At 35.4% G+C, this 23,200-nt stretch overlaps 1 protein-coding gene across 6 annotated transcripts in view; it reads right to left on the bottom strand.

Moving 5' to 3' along the window:
• Nucleotides 1-13,936: 13,936 nt before the first annotated feature.
• LOC115213509 (TWiK family of potassium channels protein 18-like) overlaps nt 13,937-23,200 on the bottom strand; it is a 402,881-nt gene continuing 393,617 nt past the window's right edge. For all 6 annotated transcript variants that reach the window (XM_036514014.1, XM_029782530.2, XM_029782522.2 and 3 more), the window contains 2 exons: nt 18,244-18,479; nt 13,937-14,536 (listed from right to left, as the gene is read on the bottom strand). In XM_036514014.1, coding sequence (XP_036369907.1) covers nt 14,099-14,536; nt 18,244-18,479 — 674 coding nt within the window. In that variant the 3' untranslated portion in view covers nt 13,937-14,098. The remainder of the gene's footprint in view (nt 14,537-18,243; nt 18,480-23,200) is intronic.

Below are 23,200 nucleotides of genomic sequence, written 5' to 3'. Positions count from 1 at the left end.
GAGTAGCCCATCCCGCTTAAAAGGTCTCCGAATAAAAGTTGTTTAAAGATGTTGCACAAAACACCCATGTTTTCAGAAGTGAGTTATCCAAACCCCAAATAATTTCTCTCAACGCATAGCTATGATGCTCCCCCACTATTTCTGCTTTTGATCAGAGATGCACATGTCATCACCTACTAAGGGATACGCTCAACTGCTTAGGGTCAAGAAACTGACAAGCAAATCTGTGGCATTGTGTACAATATTTGCTATAGCCCTATTATTATTTGCGTATGTTTGCTACAGAATTTCACATTCATTAGCCGTGGGCTTGAGGTATTAAACAATACAGGACTTTTCAGTGCTGCCATGCAGTATTCACGCAATCAGATAATAACCATTTTGATTTGATCAAAGTCGTATCAATCATTGCACTTCTTGACTTCCGGCAATATAAATCTCCATGCAGCATTTTAAAACATAGAACGGTCATTTATTTTACTGTTTCTGAGAAATATTTCTTCAATCCCATCTTTGGTCTTTCTTTCAAATTCAAATGACATATCTACGAGGTGCGTTCAATAAGTAATGCCCCTGACCCACTTCCCACAGCAGTAGAGCAACGAAACTTGGCACAGTTATTGGTCTTTTTCTACATAGGAACCACCCAGAGTTACGCATTTCTCCCATCGTTTGATGCGGCTCTGGAGACCGTTTTTGTAGAAGAACCCAGCTTGGTCCTCCAACCTTAACGTGACTACAGAAACCAAGGCTGCATCATCTGGGAAACGCTTTCCTTTCAAAAACAACTTCATGATTGGGAAGAGGTGAAAATCAGAGGGTGCAAGGTCAGGAAAGTAGGGGGGGGATGGGGAGGAGTTCATAGCCATACGCCTGTGCTTCTGATCTGGCGACAAGCGAGTTGTGGACCGGAGCGTTGTCCTGCAGGAGGAGGATGCCTTTGCTGATCTTGCTTCGCCTCTTGATTTTGATAACTTCTCTTAATTTCCTCAAAAGTGAAGCATAATAGGCTCCTGCAATTGTGGTACCCTTTGCCAGGAAATCTGTCATCACTACTCCGTCCTGGTCCCAGAAGACTTTGAGCATGACCTTCCCAGCGGAGGGCTGCACCCTTGCCTTCTTTGGAGGGGGTGAGTCACGGTGCTTCCACTGCATTGACTAGGCTTTGGTCTCTGGATCATAGTGATGGACCCAGGTTTCATCCTGTGTAATCAGTCTTTTGAAACATGTTGACTCATCTTCTTGGCACATCTCCAAATTCACCCTCGAGCACTCGACGCGTTCTTGCTTCTGGAAAGGCGTGAGCAACCTGGGAATCCATCTGGCAGACACCTTTTGCATATGCAAATGGTCATGAATGATAGTGTCCACAGACCCGGTACTAATCTTGACCTCATGGGCTATTTGGTGAATAATTATGCGTTGATCTTCCAAAATGGCAGCCTCAACTTGACGGACAGATGCCTCATCAATGGCAGAAGGGGGCGACCAGATCTGGGAGCTGTTTCCACAGAGTTCGGACCATGTTTGAATTCACGATGCCAGCGTTTTACAAGGTCATATGATGGAGCATCATCACCATAAGTTACTTTCATTTCATCAAAAGTCTCCCGTGGTGTGCGTCCTTTCAAATACAAAAACCGGATCACTGCTCGACACTCAACAGGCTCCATTTCACACTTGACTCAGTTCAAACACCTGTAAATCAGAAACCACAATATGCTCAGAGCTGTAATTTGCCACTTACTCCATAGAGATATGCACATGCAAAATTTCAGCTAGATCAAACAACTGCAAGTGCGTCAGAGGCATTACTTATTGAACGTCCCTCGTATGAAAACATGTTCAATGTTCCAATCTGCATCCGTAACTCACATTTCTGCTAATGTTCCCAAGTTTATTGGGAATATTGGCAGAATATTACAGCCACAATGGCAGAGATATTAATGGTTCAGAACAACAACAACAGCCTCATTTGTCACTGAGCTATCAGAAACGGGGTATATTGTAATAACATGTACTGTTTGTGTGAGAATGAACATAAAAAGATGAGAGGAAGAAAGGTGGAAGAGAGAATGAAGTAAGATTTATAAGCATGAAAAAATATGTGAGCATATGGATAATGCAATCCTTCTTTCCCAAGAGAACGTTCAATTAAAGGACACCATACAGTTAAAGGACACCATACATCCAGGATGATCCTGGACACCAAGGGCCACAAGCTTATCCCCAAGTGTTATTTAATGTACAGTCCTGCGCTTTTAGACAGTTTCTTTTACACAAACCATTTTTTACATAGTCACACCCCTTTTAACAAATTCACTGAAAGAAATCACCTCCCTCTTCACTCACATATATATAATCAAGTAAAACTAAAACGTCAACGATGGCACGACCAAGGGTATCTGTCTTCACTCTTTTCACTCTCTCAGGCCTCACACTACACTGAAAAACACCATCTGCCAGTTTTATTTAAGGTGGTTCGTGAGGCGATCCTCAAGTATTCGTCTTTCAGACGACAATCGCTTTTAGCATAAATTCACATATCAGCTGTAATCGAATAGAGTGTGATTGCATGCAGTATGGATTCGTCGCTTTGTGTGCATCTCAAACAGTCCTGCCTAGCAAGTTGTCTGCCTGTAGACTTAATTTGAAAGCATTAGAAGTCATGGTTATTAGTACTAGGCTAACAATATCCAGTCATTATTCAGAAGAGACCTCCTATTTTATTCTCGTTGGCGCTTATCATTTTCTCGAGAACATCATTGATTATACACTTCACTCTCTATTGATTTATTGCTACTGCAATATCTGACTGGCTGGAGGCATCGAAATCCTAAAGTTATTACAAGTGCTCAACACCCAGTCTCGGTCATTTCTTGATCCGAACCTGCAGCTCTCTGTAAGAAATGAAACTGCGATGATAAGTCAAATCTTTGAAAAGAAACTACACCTGCTCACCGTCCTGAAAATAAGAATAATTGTTTTTTTAATTCAAGCAAATGCCACTGATTTTGAAAGATTAATTAGAATATTATATTTACTTCAGTATTTGAATGGTAATATATATTTTTCGAGGTCGGCTGAATCAAAAGCATAGAAATAGATATGAAATTTGGTTTAGAATAATGTGCCAAAGCAACCTTGAAAAGAGGAAAACTAGTTAAGAGTAGCAACATCACACTAGATAAAGCAAATGAAATATGAGAATTAAATCAAATCCAGACATACAAATATTTAGGGATCAATGAACTAGATACAATACAACACACACAAATGAAAGAGAAAATAAAGAATACTATAGACGAGTTAGATCAATACTGAAGATAGAACTCAATGCTAAAGACAAGATAATATGTATTAACACTCGAACCGTCCCAGTTATAAGTTACAGCTGCAATATCCTTAACTGGACACTAAATGGACTAACCAAAATAGACAGGAAGGCAAGAAAAATAATGACAGGATCTAGGATGCCCCACACAAAATCTGACATAGAAAGGCTATATATATAACATATGGTAGGTGGTAGGGACCTTATACAGCTAGAAAACTATTATAAAATAACCACCGTAGGACTGCAAAAATATCTACTTCAGAAGCAAGGAAAACTGATACAAATAGCCACAAAACACGAGCAAAACGAAAAAAAACATTTTCAGTATTTAAGGAAGCGGAAAAATACAAACAAGAAGTCATACTACCTAACAAATATGATGATGATGATGATGATGAAGAAGAAGAAGAAGAAGAAGATGATGATGATGATGATGATGATAATGATGATAATGATGATGGTGATGAGGATGATGATGATGATGATGATGATGATGCTGAAGCTGATGATGATGATGAAGAAGAAGAAGAAGAAGAAGAAGATGATGATGATGATGTGATGATGATGATGATGATGATGATGATGATGATGATGATGAAGAAGAAGAAGAAGAAGAAGAAGAAGAAGAAGAAGAAGAAGAAGAAGAAGAAACAACAAAAGCTATAAAGCAAATGAAATCCAAATTAAAACTAGAACAGCGACGGACCATGATAAAACAATGGCTAGAAAAGCCCCTTCATGCAAATACTGGGCTAAAATAGATGCAAAAGAAATAGACAGAGAAAAACCCCAGCAATGGTTGAGAAGCGCAGGACTCAAAGCAGAGACAGAGGGATTTTCAATTGCAGCACAAGAACAAAGCCTCCCCACCAGAAATTACCAAAAACATATAATGAAAGAAACAAAGCACGTAACTGCAGAATATGTGGAGATGGACAAGAGACAGTAAATCGTATCATCTCCGGATGCCCAATCCTGGCTAAGAGGGAATATATTCACAGACACGACAGAGTTGGGACCTACTTACATGGGAAGCTATGGCAACACTATGAAATAACAACAGAAAAAGATGGTATAAACACACGCCAGAAAAGGTTACAGAAAACGAGAAAGCAACGATACTCTGAGATGTGCCAATACACACGAATAGAAATATTAAGGCCAATATGCCAGATATAGTTGTCAGATGTCATGAGCAAACAATGTTTTCTAATTGATGTAGCAATACCAGCAGATGACGAAGTTTCTCTAAAAGAAATGAAGAAACTTTCAAAATACAAAGATCTGGAAATAGAGGTAACTCGAATGTGGAATCTAAAAACAGAAATAATTCCTATCATAATAGGCGCATTAGGCATGATGAAAAAATATTCAGACAAATACATAACAAAAACACCAGGACTTACAAATATATATAACATACAGAAAATTGCGCTACTGGACACTGCACACATCCTACGCAAAACACTTTCAATACAGTAGCCATCAGAGCATCACAGCAAACCACACCACATACCCAAAGCACACAGCGTTGCGCTCGGTAGTGAAGCGAAAGTACGTTATAAAAATAAAACTACTGAATAACAACAACAACAACAACAACAATAACAATAATAATAATAATAATAATAATAATAATAATAATAATAATAATAAACATAATAATAATACTAATAATAAAAATAATAATAAAAATAAAAATAATAATAATATAATAATAATAATATAATAATAATAATAATAATAATAATAATAATAATAAATGCCCTGATGCAGGACCAGGCAGTGGCTCTCATGGCTTCTGATCTTAACTGATTGGAAGTGTTATAATGTACACTGTTTTGTCTTGGTATAAAAGATGAGCTACAGCAAATATTCTGCTCAATACCACAGATTTGCTTTTCAGTTGTTTGACCTTAACCAGTTGAGCATGTCCCTTAGTGGCTGACGATATGCGCATCTCTGATCACGAGCAGAAGTAGTGGGGAGCATCATAGCCATGTGTTGAGAGGGATTCTTTGGGGTTTGAATAATTCACCTCTGGAAAAACATGGGTGGTTCTTTCAACATCCTTAAACAACCCTTATTCAGGGACCTTTTGAGCGGGATGGGCTACTCAACCTGAAGAAAATTCTAACTGGGCCCCACCTGCAAGGTCATGTGCTGTTTATCTTGATATGAGATCACCATGTCGCGCACATATGGTTGTGATGCATGTGCCTGGTGTACCCTTATCAGACGTGTAGTCATGATGGGTATATTGGGCTTCGTATATTTTACCCCAGTGTCACTTTGATGGCATGCACTGCTCTCTCACTCAATAATAATAATAATAATAATAATAATAATAATAATAATAATAATAATAATTAACAGATCGCATTACAAAACGAAGCAACAGAAAGGCCGACGGATAAATATAAACACACATCCACACACACACATCTAAGCTGCATCCATCCGGAAACATACAAGAATAAACTCATACCGTAAATACCTAAACAAAATGAAGAAAACTCACAGCATGTGCCATAGAAGGCCGATACCTGACAGAAGACAAGATTTGAGTAGAAAAGATTCCTGGAAAACAAACACGTTAGGAAAAACAAGATGTAAATCTTGCCTCGAAGAAAGATAGTTAATCAAAGAGAAAGGATTTGGGACATTAATAAAAGAGTTGAAATAGCATATCATAGCAGTTGCATGTAAGCTCTCCAGATATCAGAAAAGAATAAATCAGTATCAACAAATTACATTGATTGAGACAGACTAGAGAAGATTTTATAACTAAATAAATAATGGAGAACGAAGTACTGAAGATGAGAAACACGCAGAGGAATATTTCTGGAATAATATTTGGGATAAACCAGTCAATCATAACAAAGATGAGTTTATTTAAAGTAAGTGAGAGACGGAGTAGTGAGCGAGAAGCAGCCAGATCTAAGATTAACTAGTACCTTAATGAGCAGAGTGTTAGGAAAAATGCCGAGTTGGAAGGACCCAGGACCAAACATATTTCAAGGGTACACTGGAGGCCGAGAGAACAACTTTTGGATTGCCTTAATGGAGGAATAAAACCGGTTTGGATGGATGACTAGAGGGAGGACAATATTCATTATGATGGATAAGATCAAGGATAATACAGGTAGCAACTATAGACCAATCACTTGCTTACCATTAGTATGAAAGCTGTTAATAGAAATGTTTTCAGAAAGCATTTGCGAGCACCTTGACAACCAGAATTTACTACCAGAAGAGCAGAAAGGTCACAGGAAGAAGGCAAGAGGAACACATGATCTATTAGATAAAGACAAAGCAGTTCTAAATGAAGTAAAAGCCAGAAAGAAAAATTTAACATTAGCACGGATAGATCATAGGAAAACATATGACATGATCCCACACTCTTGGATAAGTGACTTTCAGTATATTCAGTATAGCAGACAATATATGAGGATTAATTAGCTTTAGCATGGAGAAATGGAAAGTAGATCTTTATTCAGTTAATATCAACGGAAAAGTTTTCCAGGAGGACTGATTGTCCCCTTTAATATTTGTCTTATGTTTGATCCCCCCTCAACTTAGTATTAATGAACGCAAAGCCATTTGCTCTACATGGATGATCTGAAGCTTTTTAGTAAGAATGAAAAAGTGATAGATTCCTTAATCTAACGACAGATATGAAAACGAAGATTGAAGAGTACGTCAAAAGTGTAAGGAAGCTAATGGAGTCAAAACTAAATGGTCCAAATGTAGGGAAGGCTGTAAATACTTGGGCAATATCACTACTTAAATACTCAGCAGCTTTTGTAGATTGGGCAAAAGCTGAAATTAGTAAAGCTAGCGAAGAACTAGGAAGGGATTCAATATGAATGGAGGACTCCACCAAAGGGCAGGAGTAGCAAGATTACATCTATCTAGAAAGGAAGGAGAAAAAGGGTTGATATCAGTAGAAGACTGCGTGGAGTTTGCTAGAGTAGATATAGACTCGTGTGGGTAATAGTGAAGTAAGTTTACTAAAAGCTGCTAGAGTAACAGCAAGACATAGGGAAACCAAAACATCAAAGGAAGTTAAAAACATGAAAAAAACCCCCCAGAAATTATCTAACTAACAGTAGAAGACGTTGCATGGTAGATTCCCAAAGATAGTTTCAGCAAATAGTAGTAGTGAGACACGGTTATCGCTCTAGAAAGGAAAACTGAAGAGGGAGATATAAACTTTGTTAGTAGTACAGAAGATCAAGCATTAAGGACTAATTGGATAAAAACTGAGATAGACAAAACCAAGTAGAATCTCAATGTAGACTCTGCAAATCAAAAGAGGTAAGTGTTACTCATAGTAAGTGAATGTAACATGCTGGCACAGGAAGAATACAAGAAAAGATATGACAATCTCGGGAGAGTAATCCAATGGGAGCTATGTTGAAAGCTAGGATTTGAACATGAACATCAACCTAGTAAATTACTAGAAAGTATGAAATGCAAGATTTTGCAGGATTTTAACATTCAGACTAACATAATAATAGAAGTTACAAGGCCTGATTTGGTGATAGTAGTAGTAGTAGTAGTAGTAGTAGTAGTAGTAGCAGCAGTAGTAGTAGTAGTAGTAATATAGTAGTAGTAGTAGTAGTAGTAGTAGTAGTGTAGTAGTAGTAGTAGTAGTAGAGTAGTAGTAGTAGTAGTAGTAGTAGTAGTAGTAGTAGTAGTAGTAGTAGTAGTAGTAACAGGAGGAGGAGAAAAGAGTATAGAAAGTGCCAGATAATTGACTTTACAGTCCCAAATGATGAAAAAATTAATATGTGAAGTATAGAAAAATAGGAAAGCTCGAGGACCTAGCTATTGAATTACAGAGACTATAAGACGTGTGGGTAAAATGTATCCCGGTAGTTATAGGTGCATTGGGAACTATCCCGAAAATTCTGAATAGGGAAGTAGGCATAAAACCCAGTTTAGTACAGCTGCAGAAAACAGTGTCATAAGGGACAGCTAGAATACTTAGGATGGGTCTTAGTATCTAAGGTTACTTGCTGTAACCCTATAGGAGGGTTCTTGGCATCTAAATCAACTTGTAGCCAAATGCTAGGATTCTTTTCTTTTCCAGCAGTTTAATCTGTTATATGTATAATAATAATAATAATAATAATAATAATTATGATGATGATGATGATGACAAGAACAACATCATCATCATCATCAACAACAACAACAACAACAACAGCAACAACAACAACAATAATAATAACAATAATAATAATAATAATGTTCTCAAATTTTGCCCACAACGGCAACAACTTTGGTGGAGTGGATAAGTCGATTACATCGACCCCAGTGTTCAACCGGTACTTAATTTATCGACCCCGAAAGGATGAAAGGCAAATCGACCTCGGGGAAATTTGAACTTGCAACGTAGTGACAAGAAAAATACCACTAAGCATTATATACTTTATTATATACTTCACATGTAACAGTAGTTATTAGGTGTTGATATAATCAGCGTTGTATGTCGTGTTGATAGAAAAAGTAAAGAAGTCTTTCACGTATGATATCTCATTACTTCGGAAAAACAAAGAGGTATGATAGGATAATATTGTGCAATATGCGATATGTCTGAAGAAAGGGAAAAACAGATAGCATGTTCCTGGCGGAGGAAAAATTACAGCAAAAATGAGAAGTATGAATGGTGTTTGTTGTTGATTTGTTTTAATAAACCTGCAAACAGAACAATAAAATATGAAATACAAAACAAATATATAGAGAACCGAGAAAATAGAAAATAAATACGTTAAATCTAGAAAGAAAAATGAAATATTAAATCGAAGCACATGCAAAGGAACCATTATAATAAGCAAAACAAAAGAAAGAAATTCATACAGAAGCTGAATAAAAACAATTGAACAAAATATGAATAAAAAGGGAATGTAAGAAATTGAAGAACAATGAACCATATTTTGTAAATGGATGACTCTAATTTGTACCAGGAACAGACAGTTAGAAACATTACACAGATTATTAGAGGAATTAATAGGAAAAATAGATGACAAGGTTGACAATAGTAAAACTGAACCGAAGCAACTTTTTGAATGCGCGAAATCAAAAACACTATTGTCTCGTTAGATAAAGAAAAAGAGATGAAATAATTAGATCAAACACAGACTTATAAATTCTAAGAATATTCATGAACGAGACGGAGTGCAACACACACAAATGAAATACAATGTTAGAAAAGAACTGCATCGACACATGAGATTAATATTTAAAGCAGGTCTAAGGTAATAGTCTCCACTAGTCTAGCTGTCCCAGAAATATATTATAATTAGAATATTCTCAGTTAAACAGTAAGTAAATTAATAGCGCTAGTGTGAAGAAACAAGAAAAATAAAGATTATATTTAGAAAACACCTCAGATTCCGAGAGAGAAAGAATATATTAACCACGGTTAGAGGGAGGAAAGAAAATTCTAGACAATTTATGTAAACTATACTGAAGAGGACTATAAATATATTTAGTAAAGAATACAGGAAAAATAATACAAAACAGTAGCATAAAAATAAGAAAATAACTGTTTCCTGTCTTCAAGGAAGCTAACAAAAATATACAACAGACCAGCACGCATTAATTAAAAGAATGATAAATTAAAAGAAACTGCTGTAAAAATGTACTACAAAATATCATCAGCGCATGATGAATATAGGAAACAAGTCCCTAAAAATGGCAATAAATTATAACCCTAATCAAAACAGAAGTGGATAAAAATAGGCACTGTGGAATATGTGGTGGTTATATTGAAGCAATTAGTCATATACTGCCTGCCAATATATATATATATATATATATATATATATATTATATATATATATATATATATATATATATATATATATATATATAATATATATATTATATATATATATATATATATATTATATATATATATATATATATATATATATATATATATATAATATATATATATATTATATATATATATATATATATATATATATATATATATAACATAGTGTACATTAAACACTAGTGAAAACTACCTTTAATAGGCAATTTTACACGCTAGAAAAAGCAGTCAAAATTTAAGAGCAATTTTCGAAGGGAATGAAAAATAAAAACTTTTATCTTGTTATTTTTCACGGTTATACCTATATATATATATATATATATATATATATGTATATATGGAGAATGGAGGAGAGCGGTATATAGGTGGATATTTATAGAGATAAATAGATTGCTAGATATACAGACAGACACATTAGTTTAGTTTTTTGCTTATTATTTATTGGAGTGCAGCCATGCTGGAGCACCGCTTTAGATTGCTTTGTTGATTAATTCAACCCAGACATGGTTTACTTTAAAGTCTTTAAATAATTAAAGGTTCAGCAATGGTTACCAGTAGAATAATTATTATCATACTGGTCACGTTTGGTGAAACTTAAGATTACATTAATCAACAAAAAGTGATGCTCATACAAACGGATTTTTACACAAAAAATTGACCACAGCGCATTTGTCGGTCCGATGCTCAATTAAGGGACACTTTCTTCAAGCTATCTCACACTGGATCTGAACCTGAAATCATTGGGTTTTGAACTGACTTCTTAATTGCACAGCCCTGCCTCTGCCTTGTGAGTGTATGTGAATGTGCGTGTGTGTGTGCACGTGTGTCTGTGTGTGTTTGTTGTTTATCGGTAGGAATGTGTCCATCTGAGTGAGTGTGTGTGTGTGGGTGTGGTTGTGGGTGTTTGTCTTTGCATATTAATATAGTGAATTTGAATCTCAAGAGACTCAAATTAATAGATAGGGGTTTCTGAAGGGATTAAAATCAAGAGAATGAAATAAAATTAGGCGATACTCAAAGACACGAGAACTTATATAATCTTTCACAAATCGTGATTAAGAATTTTACCATATTTTGTGTTTTATCTTTGCACACAGAGAAATTAACCGCTTTTTTATTGTGAAGATTCATGAAGAAAGAATATCTGGCAATCGGTGCACCGCAGGCGAAGTGCATTAGATTACCATGTTAATTTCGCATAGAAATTAATGCACTTCAGTTATGCGTACTCCATTGCGAAGGTGAAGCCGAACTCACGCCTATTAATTGCGAGATCAGAAGCTGAATTCAAGCCGTAAATGCATCAATTTCCATGCGAAATTAAAATGCTAATCTAATGCATCTCGCTTATGGTGGGGAGGTTGTCTCTCCTGTCAGTTAAATAAAAGATGCGTTTTCTTTGTCTAAGGAGTCTCTGACACTTATTTTTAGCAATGCCGTGCTCCCTGAACCCTGGGCTACATGTTAGCGCCGGTGAATTATTTCATTTTCGGTTTTAAATTGCGTCTAGCCACTGATTCCTATGGTAAAATATATAAGTACTGACAAGCGAGAGCCTAGCCTCACCTTCGGTGACTGATTAGCATTACTGAAAAGCATCAGTTTCAGAGATAGTGAATTACATATATATTCTTTTATTCTATATTTTATATATATTCTTTCAGTTGTTTCAACCATTTCACTGCGGCTATGCTGGAGCATCGCTATTAGTCGAAGATATCAACCCCAGGACCTATTCTTTGTAAACCTAGTTCTTATTCTATCCGCCTCTCTTGCCGAACCACTAAGTTACACACCAAAATTTGTTGTCACGCGATGGTAGGGGGACGAACAGACACGCAAATACATACAGTTCTATATTTAAGAGATGAAGAATTAGGTACATTATTTACATTATTTACATTTGACGGATATTTGTCCTCATCTTGTTTATTGTCAACAACGCTTCGGCTGATTTAGCCACAAGCATATGGCATAGTGGTTAAGAGCGCGGGCTACTAACCTCAAGAATCCGTGTTCGATTCCAGGCATTGACCTGAATAATAATAATAATAATAATAATAATAATAATAATAATAATAATAATAATAACAACAAAAACAACAACAACAACAACAACAACAAAAACAACAGCAATAATAATAATAATAACAATAACATCAAAAAATATCTTAGGAATGAGAAGCCAGGTTCAAAATTTCTTCAAGACACCTTATGAAGGCTGGAAGGTATATCAGCCAAAACGTTGTGTTAACAACTAACAAGATGATGACAAATATTCTTCAAATGTAAATAACGTGAATAATGTACGCAAATACATACATTCATACATACATACATATATATGTTTCTTTATTACCCACAAGGGGCTAGACACAGAGGGGACAAACAAGGACAAAGGGATTAAGTCGATTACATCGACCCCAGTGCGAAACTGGTACTTTATTTATCGACCCCGAAAGGATGAAAGGAAAAGTCAAACTCGGCGGAATTTGAATACATACATATATATAGGACGGGCTTCTTTCAACAATGAACACAATATAGCACAAATTAGCATCAATATTGCATGCATATTAGCATATAAATTAGCATAGATATTAGCGTACAAATAGCAAATATATTGCAAAATATGCTTGGAATAGACACAAAATAGCAAAATTCAAGGCATCCCACAGCACGTACTCAGGCTCACAGAAATATGCTTGGTTATGTAATTTAATCATGCAGTAAAACTAAAGAAAAGACTTATAACAAATAGTTTTAATATTCTTCAGGAGTGCAAGTTAAATTCCGATGAAACTTTATGATGAGAACTAGACAGATATCAATAACCTTCCTCAGTCCTTCTATAAATAGATATTAAACTGAGGTATTTTGACAGACAAATTTATAAAAAAGGTAAAACTGCACTGTATTGCTGTATCAAAATTTTTAACAAAAAAAACCCCATATACAACCATTAAATCTGCGAATCTGCTTCTTCTCTTCGTCTTGACGTAAGATAAAGACTGGCAACGTTTAAGTGGAGAATTTCGAGTAAGTGAAGATAACTACATCTGCATTATTTTGAAACAATTTATTTAACGTCAACATACAACAGTGGATATATATATATATATATATATAATATATATATGTATATATATATATATACTTACATATATATATATATATATATATATTATATATATATATATATATATATATATATATATATATATATATATATATACACGTATATATATATATATATATATATGTATATATATATATATTACATATTATATACATATATTATATGTTATAAACATAGAGAGAGAGTGAGAGAGAGAAATGAGAAATATAGAGGGTAGAGATAGAAATATGTACATATATATATATATATATGATATATTTATTTATTTGTAAATATACATGCATACCTACATATATTTATTCATACACATGCGCGCGCACAAGCATACACAAGCATATGTATGTATATGTATGTATGTAGGTATGTATGGCTGCATAATTGTATGTATGTGACTGTAGGAGTAGGAGGAGATAGAGAGATTGTGGGTTATAAGATATATAAACTGTGAATTTGAAAGTATGAGGTAGAGGGCGAGAGACAGAGACAGAAACAGAGAGAAAGAGAGGAGGAGAAACAGATCAAACATAGAAGAAAAAAGAGAAGTTAGCTACCGTAATATAGAAAGTGATCGAGATGCCAAATGAAGGAGGATAGACAAACGATAAGAGTGTGACAGAGATATATATATTTATATTGAAAGAGGCTTATATATAACTGTGTTGATCGTTCCTCCGTATTTTAATATCGTTCCTAGTGACGTATATATGATTTAACTTCCTCGAAGAGAAAGTATAACAAAACAGAAACATAACAGAAAAAAAATAACAGTTCTTCAATTTTCTGCATCGAGAATGCCTAGCCTCTGTCCAAGCCATAAGCATTTCGCTTTTACTTCCTCTTGCATTAGGTCAAAACACATAGCTATTAACGCCAGTCCGAAAACTAGGTACAACGCACAGAGTATAAGTTTTTCTTGATTTTTCCACGAATCATGGCTAGTTCCAGGAACAAAGTCCCCAAATCCGATGGTACTTAATGTAATAAAACAAAAGTAGGATCCAATTAAATAATCCCAGTCTTGCTCCCAGAGAGTAAATAGCATCGCTCCTCCGAATATGTAAATAGCTATTAGCATAATGCTAACGAGTATTGGTACTCGTGTTCCCTCTTTGGCTTTTTGGTTGATATTTCTATCGTCATAGTCACCGTTATCAGAATCTTGTGCGATTATATCACCTTGGTCTCCACGTAAGGGTTCCTGGACTTCTTCCTGAAAAAGAAAATAAACAAAAAGAAATAGTAGGTTTATAATTTCAATGTATACGGGAAAATAATTCTAGCTTGTGTATTACTTATGTTAATTTTAACGTCTTTGGATGGAAACAAAGCTACTGACAAATATGTTGTCACATATCGGCATTTCTGAATCATACCTGGTCTCTCGGTCCACTAAATACAGGACTTTAATCTCACCTCATTAATTCATTCTTTTGAGCATAGAAATGCTATATTTGAAAATTGAACCATATGTACCAAATCTGATGATGGTCAAATCTGAAACCCATATGATCATAAGTTCACAGAATTTAGGGTGATTTGGGACTGCACAACAAGAGCAAGAATTACGACAGCAATAGTAACTACATTAAAAAACAACACATAAAGACTTAAAAATACTTTGCAAAATGATTAGTTCTCTAAATGAAGTGAAGTAAAATTAATTTTTACTAAACTTGTGAACTAATTTTCTCTCTATATTGGTAAATATTTTCTCTAAATGAAAAGCGATCAAAGGTAAATTTGGTAATATTCTCCAGCATAGTATTTTAGGTTTCGTAAACGTTCACGTGAATAAAAGACAGTTTAACATCAGCACTCAGTTTCCTTTCTATAATTAATAATTCTGATATTTAACAATAATAACTTCCGTTCAATTTGAAGAGAACTGGAATACAGTTGAGTTGTTACGACACTAGATTAAGTACTGAATTTGTTTCCTTTTATTATTGTACATGGTTCATTCAAATTTAGACAACATTGACTTCAACTTTAACTCCAATGAATATATAAATTGCTGATTGTTTTGCTTAGGTAAGCTCCAAATGAGAAGATCTTCGAATAAATAAATTCACCAATTAAGATGAAGACCATCTCAGCTTATTTTCAGATTATTAAAATACAAAGTTCCTTAGACTTACGTTTACCTTAATAAAATTTGTTATTATTCGTAATTACTGCTTGAGGCGATCAGTCCAGTCTTCGCTGCTCGTCAATTCAACAAATTGTCAAAGTACCTGCCGCACTCCGATACATTTGTGGTCGACTATGTGGCAGTGGGGTGGAGGCACATGGTCTAGTAGTTAGAGCAGCGGATTTGCGGTCGATGGATCACGGATTCGAATCTCAGACTGGGCGATGTGTGTGTTTTTGAGCGATGTGTGTGTTTTTGAGCTCCACGCAGCTCAGACAGAAGGTAATGACGAACTTCTGCTGACTCTTTCGCCACAACTTTCTCTCACTCTTTCCTCCTGCATCTTGCAGCTCACCTGCGACGAACAGCGTCCCAAACAGGTGGGGAACCTATACGCCAAAGAAACCGGGAAACCGGCCTTATGGGCCAGGGATGGCTTGAGAAGGAACAAAAAACAAATAACAATGTGGAAGTGGAGACCTCCAGCTTTCTTGGCCCTCAGTCTACATCTCTGCTCACTACTATCGGGGCGAGCTTCGTGACTCGGAGTGGCCGTTCCAACACATCTTCATCGTGAAAATCCGAAGCACCTTCTTTCCGATTTTCTCCTCAGTGACCATTAAACGGATTGGCAAGTCTTATGTCTTTTTAATATAATGACTACTAGCATAGTATTCCAATCCCTGTTGTAGTTTGGTCCAATTTGCAATAACAATAATATTTCTGTTCAACAAATACTTTTTTCACCCGAGACTCACTCCATCCAGCCACATCATTAATCTATTGAATCAGACGCCAGCTAATCATTATTTATACATGATTAAAATCATTATAAGTAGTAGCTATAAATAGCCATGAAACTATATTACTGTGGGAATAAGGGTTGAGTGTGGAACATTTGATGATCAGTTAGGTTTGAAACCAGTCAAATTAATCTCTCTTTTACAGTCTGAAGAAGAGTCAATAACAGCCATTTCTTTACATTTGTGCACCTCTTACACTATATATTAAAACTTATTAAGGACTACCTGAATATATATTTAAAATTCGTTGTTTAATCCAGTAATATAATAGTGTAAACAGTTAGTAAAGCTTCATGTATGAAAATTAAAGCAGCGGATTTTGTGATGGAACATAGCTACGATGTTGTATTATGTATAGTATTTGGTAGTAGTGGAGGCACATGGCCTAGTGGTTAGAGCAGCTGACTCGCGGTCGAGGGATCGCAGGTTCAAATCTCAGACCAGGCGATGTGTGTGTTTATGAGCGAAACACCTAAGCTCCATGCGGCTCTGACAGAAGGTAATGGCGAATTCTGCTGACTCTTTCGCCACAAATTTCTCTCACTCTTTCCTCCTGCATTTTGCAGCTCACCTGCGACCGACCGGCGTCCCGTCCAGGTGGGGAACCAATACGCCAAGGAAACCGGGAAACCGGCACTTATGAGCCAGACATGGCTTGTGACGGAACAAACAACAAATTTGGTAGCAACGATGGAAAGGTTAACTTATGATGAACTGATTTTGATAGCAAAGCATTTAAAATAACCTCTTTGAAATACGACACATTGATAATTTGATATCATCAATATATTAGTGATTTGCTTTTTCTTATTTTACGACAAATACTAGAGACAACGCCAAACATGTACTGATAATAATATGATTTTTAATTCTCCATGCATGAAGTAAGGTAATATTGAAATGCATATCATTTTATAAGTAGATTAGTGACTCTGAATGTGTTATACAAGCAAAACTTAAAATATAACATCAAAGCTTGCGTCTCAAGCACAGAGTATCAGGTTCAGTCCCACTGCATGTCACCTTGGGCAATACTATAACGTTGGGCCTTGTGAGTGTATTTGGTAGAAGGAAACCGAAAGAAGACCTTCGTATGCGTGTGTGTGTGTGTAAATGTGCGTGTGTGTGTCTGTGTGTGTGTGTAAATGTGTGTGTGTTTGTGTTTCTGTCCTTCCACCATCACTTGATAACCGGTGTTGGTATGTTTATGTTCTCGTCACATTGCGGTTCGACAAAAGGGATTGATAGAATAAGTGATAGTCTTAAGAAAATGAGTATTGTTGGCGATGCACTGCACCAAAATTCTTCAAGACGGTGTCCCAATATGGCTGTAGACTACTAATATTTTGAATAAGAAATAGGCAAAAGATGGAAGATAAAATACATGTGTGTGTGTAGTGTGTGTGTGTGTGCATGTGAGTGTGTGTTTGTGAGTGTGTGTGTGGTGTGTTGTGTGTGTGTGTGCGTGTGTGTGTGTTTGTGTGTGTGAAGATGTGTAAACATATTAATAGATTTCTGCAGTTAAAAAGAGATTTGGCGATAGTTGTCAGACTGAGAGACAAGTAAGAAAGACCGCTGTCGACTACTTTAAAAAATGTAGATGCCTTTTTGTAATTTGACCTTCTTGGAGTTTGAAACAGGGTTGAAACCTGGACTGGAATCAATGAAAATTATCCTCTTATATACATTTTGAGCACATCTAACTAAAAGAGGAGCCAATCCAACCAGCTGAAAGCTTGGTAGTGTCCCTCTATAGCTACTGTGTCGGAAATCGTAAAATGCGATATTTATAACACTATATTAAATGCGAAATTTCAAATTAATCCAGGTTTTGTTGCAAATGTGATTATGACAATTTTCTGCTTAGTGAAAGGAAGTCAAGGAAATAAATTGGAATTTATATCCCACATTACCACCTGTAAAAGAATCATTTATATGTCAGAAAAGAAATTATTTTCGATTATTAAGAAGGTAAACTCTTACCGAATTTGTTCTATTGTTTGGACGATAACGGATGGGTTTCCTAGGTTGTGGTGAATCACTCTTGAAGCAGAGATAGCACAAGAAGCGACAGGCATGTTTGTAGAAGCACCGAAAACCAGTGCCAAATACTGAGCCAAGGTTGGCTAGACAGAGCAGTGTTAAAGGAATGCCAACAAGCGCATAGAATATCGTTACGATGCGGCCATAGGCTGTTTTGGGCGCAATATGACCATAACCTGAAATTTGTCAAATAAAACAACAATATTGAAAGAGTGTAATAAAAAGGGACATAGATTATATTTTTTAAAAATCATAGTGTCACTATTTATATGAATGTTAAAACCTCTGCATTTCGAAAACAAGTTGCTTAGGTCCACTGTTATTTATAAATTTTTTTCTTCAGTTCTATATTTAAGAGATGAGAAATTATATACATTATTTTCATTATTTACATTATTTACATTCGATGGATATTTGTCATCTTGTTTGTTGTTAACACAACGTTTCGGCTGATATACTCTCCAGCCTTCTTCAGCCCACGCGCATATGGCGTAGTAGTTAAGAGCGCCGGCTACTAACACCAAGATTCCGAGTACGATTACAAGTAGTGACCTGAACACTAATAATAATAATAATAATAATAATAATAATAATAATAACAATATCGAAAAATATCTTAGGAATGAGAACCCAGGTTGGAAATTTCCCCAAGACACCTGAAGAAGGCTGGATGGTATATCAGCCGAAACGTTGTGTTAACAACAAACAAGATGAGGACAAATATCCGTCGAATGTAAATAATGTAAATAATGAAAATAATGTTCTTTTTTTTTTGTTTAACTCTAGGTCAGCTTTGATGAAACATACCACACATTCTCTCTTTTCATGTATTGGGTATCTTCGTTTATATTGTATAGTGTGTGTTTTGTCTGCTAAGGTGGTGGAGTGTGATTTCAGAGAAGTTTGGTTGCCTTCTATATAATGAGTTAGTATGTGACATATTGCCTGACTCTTAACGTGTGACGTTTGTGGAATTTTATAGATGAGTTGGTCTGTTATTTAGAGCAAAGCACACCAGTCTTTGATTTGTAGTAGTATTCTAGAAAACTACATATGCTGCTTTTTTCTCCTTAGAGCATGTCTGAATAAATTGACTCACCTCCCACCCCTCTATTTCTCTTCCTCCAAGCTTTACATAATGCACTGAACAATGCTTCATTTCCAACAGTGTGAGTTATTTACACTTATGTTGTAGTATACACATACATACATACATACATAACACACACATACACACACACACACACAAACACCCCACACACACACAAACACCCCCCGCACACACATACATATATATGTATGTATACATATATAGATTGGTAGCCACTACACACATTTTTTCTCGCCTCGTTTCTTTCTGTGGAAGAGCGTAGGCTAGAAACGTAAAAGACTTTTTCAATTCCCGAGCGTTATACTAGTACATCTGTTTGTTTTCTACACCACCTCTCTTCGTCTTTTGTTGTTTTCGTAAATTCTCCCTATATATATATATATATATATATATATATATATATATATATATATATATATATGGTGTGTGTGTGTGTGTGTGTGTGTGTGTGTGTGTGTGTATTTATCTATATCTATCTATTTATCTATCTATCTCTCTCTCTCACTATATATATATAAATATATATATATATATATATTTTAACTTCCTAGACACATACCTTGCTTTTCGTCCGTAATAGGATACATTACATAACACCCGCACTAAATGTGGTAGTTTCGAAAGTCCCTGTCACTTAACAGATGAGAGTCATTATATGGAATATTTTAGTATTGATCTAATGAATACTTTTGAAATGACAAATAAAATCAGGATCTTATATTTTCGAAATATGAGGTAAAAGTCAGTTGGTTTCCAAAAAGATTTCTAACGTCAGACATTAGAAAAGCTTTTAAAAAATCTTTCGGCATTCAAGTGTTACTGCTTTTGTGGCACTTTTTGAATAATGCAATGTGAGTAATTTAATTCCCAACCCCCACTATCATGCAAACACACTTATTTTGCTGTCTGCGTATCATCAATTATTTTAATTGTGAAAGATTTAGTTAATGAGCTAGATAAATATACATTAACTGATCAGAAGTTTATGTATAAATGTCACCACTCTAAGAATATATATCAATAACTTCTTAGTGGTTAATCAATTATAATAGATTTTTTAACAAAAATACTATAAAGATCGTTTTTGATTGCTATTGCTTGACAACGAATGATATTAATGAAATAAGTTTTCTCAGAATCAATAAATCTTAGAATTAACAGTTGTAATCAACGTCACAGTTAAAATGTCATCAAATAAATGGCATTGTATGTTTCTTTGGAATTTGCATAATTCTTGTTGAAGTCACGTAAGTTAATGATTCCAACGAAAATTAAATTGAATAAATGATTTGTAAGAAGGTATTGCAAACAAACTATAGAAAATTATAGTAAAAAATTTGAAATTAAGAATTGATGCAAAAATACCTAGGAGTTAAATAATCAAAATGTTTTTTGAAAAACCAAAGTGCTTCGAGTCATTACAAATACAAAAAAATGTAAAATGTATCGAGGAAGTAATAGTAAAGATGCTGATGGTTGGGCTACGTATTTCGGTTCCAGACTGGACGGACAATTTAATCCTTATCGCTGAAGGATAGAAATCTACGATCATCAAACACACACACACACACACACACACACACACACACACCACACACACACACACACACGCACACACGAGTTCGCGCATGTCTATAAATACACACACGATGGATAATTTCGGTCGACGAAAATCAAGCAAGAAACCATTGGTGAAACTGTAATTAATATAGATGACACTTGCTCAGGCTACTTTTTAAAGGGGTCGGATCCTTGACGACGTTATTCGCATGCCTGTTCTCCCTATATATACACACACGTTCGCACATACATACATACATACATACATACATACATACATACATACATACAGACAGACAGACAGATAAACGTTCATACCTATATAAAAAGCACAGATAAACATACAAACATATATATGCGTATTTGAGTGTAAGAAAATTTACATGCTTAGATGGAAGAAGATGGACGATCATGAAGAAAACGCTGGAAGATCGGACCCTTTAGGTTGCGATTCCGCCTACCAAGCAGGAAACCTTACTCAGATTATTGCTTTCATTACATTATAACATCGGTTTTGCCCCTCGCATAAAGCTAGAGTTTTTCCGTACATTTAAAATTTACATAAAATTTTGTAAAATCAATAACTTAAACTATTCGTTTAATTCTGTTTCAGTGACTAAATTGATTGAAATATTTCAACAGATACGTGGTCCTAAAAGATGTATTTCGACATGATACAGTTTGAAACTTCCTAAAACAGAAACTATTGTCCAAATTAAAAAAAATGAAGTAATATCTATCAGATATAACTGCCATCCATCCCCTTTCAGTTAGTTTATGTAACACAAGCAGACGGTAATTATGTTTAAAATTAGCACCTAATATATATATTTCTTTACTACCCACAAGGGGCTAAACATAGAGGGGACAAACAAGGACAGACAAAGGGATTAAGTCGATTATATCGACCCCAGTGGGTAACTGGTACTTAATTCATCGACCCCGAAAGGATGAAAGGCAAAGTCGACCTCGGCGGAATTTGAACTCACAACGTAACGACAGACGAAATACCGCTAAGCATTTCGCCCGGCGCGTTAATGTTTCTGCCAGCTCGCCGCATTTTAGCACCTAATATATAACCATTTCATCGTTGACGGGTATGTTTTGCATTTGATATGTTACAGTCGTAAGCCACAATCTCCCTCACACTCTAGTAAAGCAATAACATCAACTGTAACAATAAGATGGAAATACAAATCTGCTGGCGACTACTTACTTTATATTATTCTAAATGTCTTAGCGAAACAAAAGCAAATTTCAGTCAATAATCTTAATCTGAAAATTGGCTGCAAGTAATGATAACTTGTATTTGCAATGTCTGCATCAGATTATGAACAGAAAATAAATATTTTTGCTTTGTGAACTTCAGCTGCTGTTAACACATGTATGAAGATCTAGTATATGTAAGTCGTATTGAAGGCGGCGAGCTGGCAGAAACGTTAGCACGCCGGGCGAAATGCATAGCCGTATTTCGTCTGTCGTTACGTTCTGAGTTCAAATTCCGCCGAGGCCGACTTTGCCTTTTATCCTTTCGGGGGTCGATAAATAAAGTACTAGTTACGCACTGGGGTCGATGTAAACGACTTAATCCCTTTGTCTGCCCTTGTTTGTCTCCTCTATGTTTAGCCCCTTGTAAGTGGTAAAGAAATATATATATAAGTTGTATTTCACAGGAATGTACCACAAGCGAATCAAAATGGCCAGTTTTCAGCAATCTGATAGTATTTATAAAATTATAATTTTTAATGCTACCATAGTAGAACTCAAAATAGGATCAGTAGATTAACGGTAGTAATATCTCACACTACTTACTACCGTTCATTTGGAAATTCGATTATTGGATACTTCATCAATAAAGTAATGTAAAAAGTAATAAATATGGTGTTGTGTGAACGTCCCCAGACGATGATGTAGACTAACCCAATACGTAGATATAGAGGGAGTAGTCTAGAGTCAAAGAAAGGTAGCAGTCGGCGAAGCAGAGAGTCGAGCAGAGTAGTAGAGGCATCCGAACGTGCGACACAACATATGGTGATGCTCAGTTTCTCTTGAGATGGTCACGAGGGGGATTAGGAATGAAAAAAGAGATGTAAAAGTCCCAGAGAAAAAATTACAATTATTTCTAGGAAAAAGTCACAAGACAAGTGCTACAGTTCATTTAAATAAGATGTAATAATTAAAGTAATTAAACATATTTCAGCTCCCTTATTAGGCGGCGTGACATGA

The sequence above is a fragment of the Octopus sinensis genome, linkage group LG1 (assembly GCF_006345805.1).
Source record: "Octopus sinensis linkage group LG1, ASM634580v1, whole genome shotgun sequence".
NCBI lineage: Eukaryota > Metazoa > Mollusca > Cephalopoda > Octopoda > Octopodidae > Octopus > Octopus sinensis.
The sequence above is the reverse complement of the archived record's forward strand: the minus strand, read 5'-3'. Positions and strand labels throughout refer to the sequence as shown.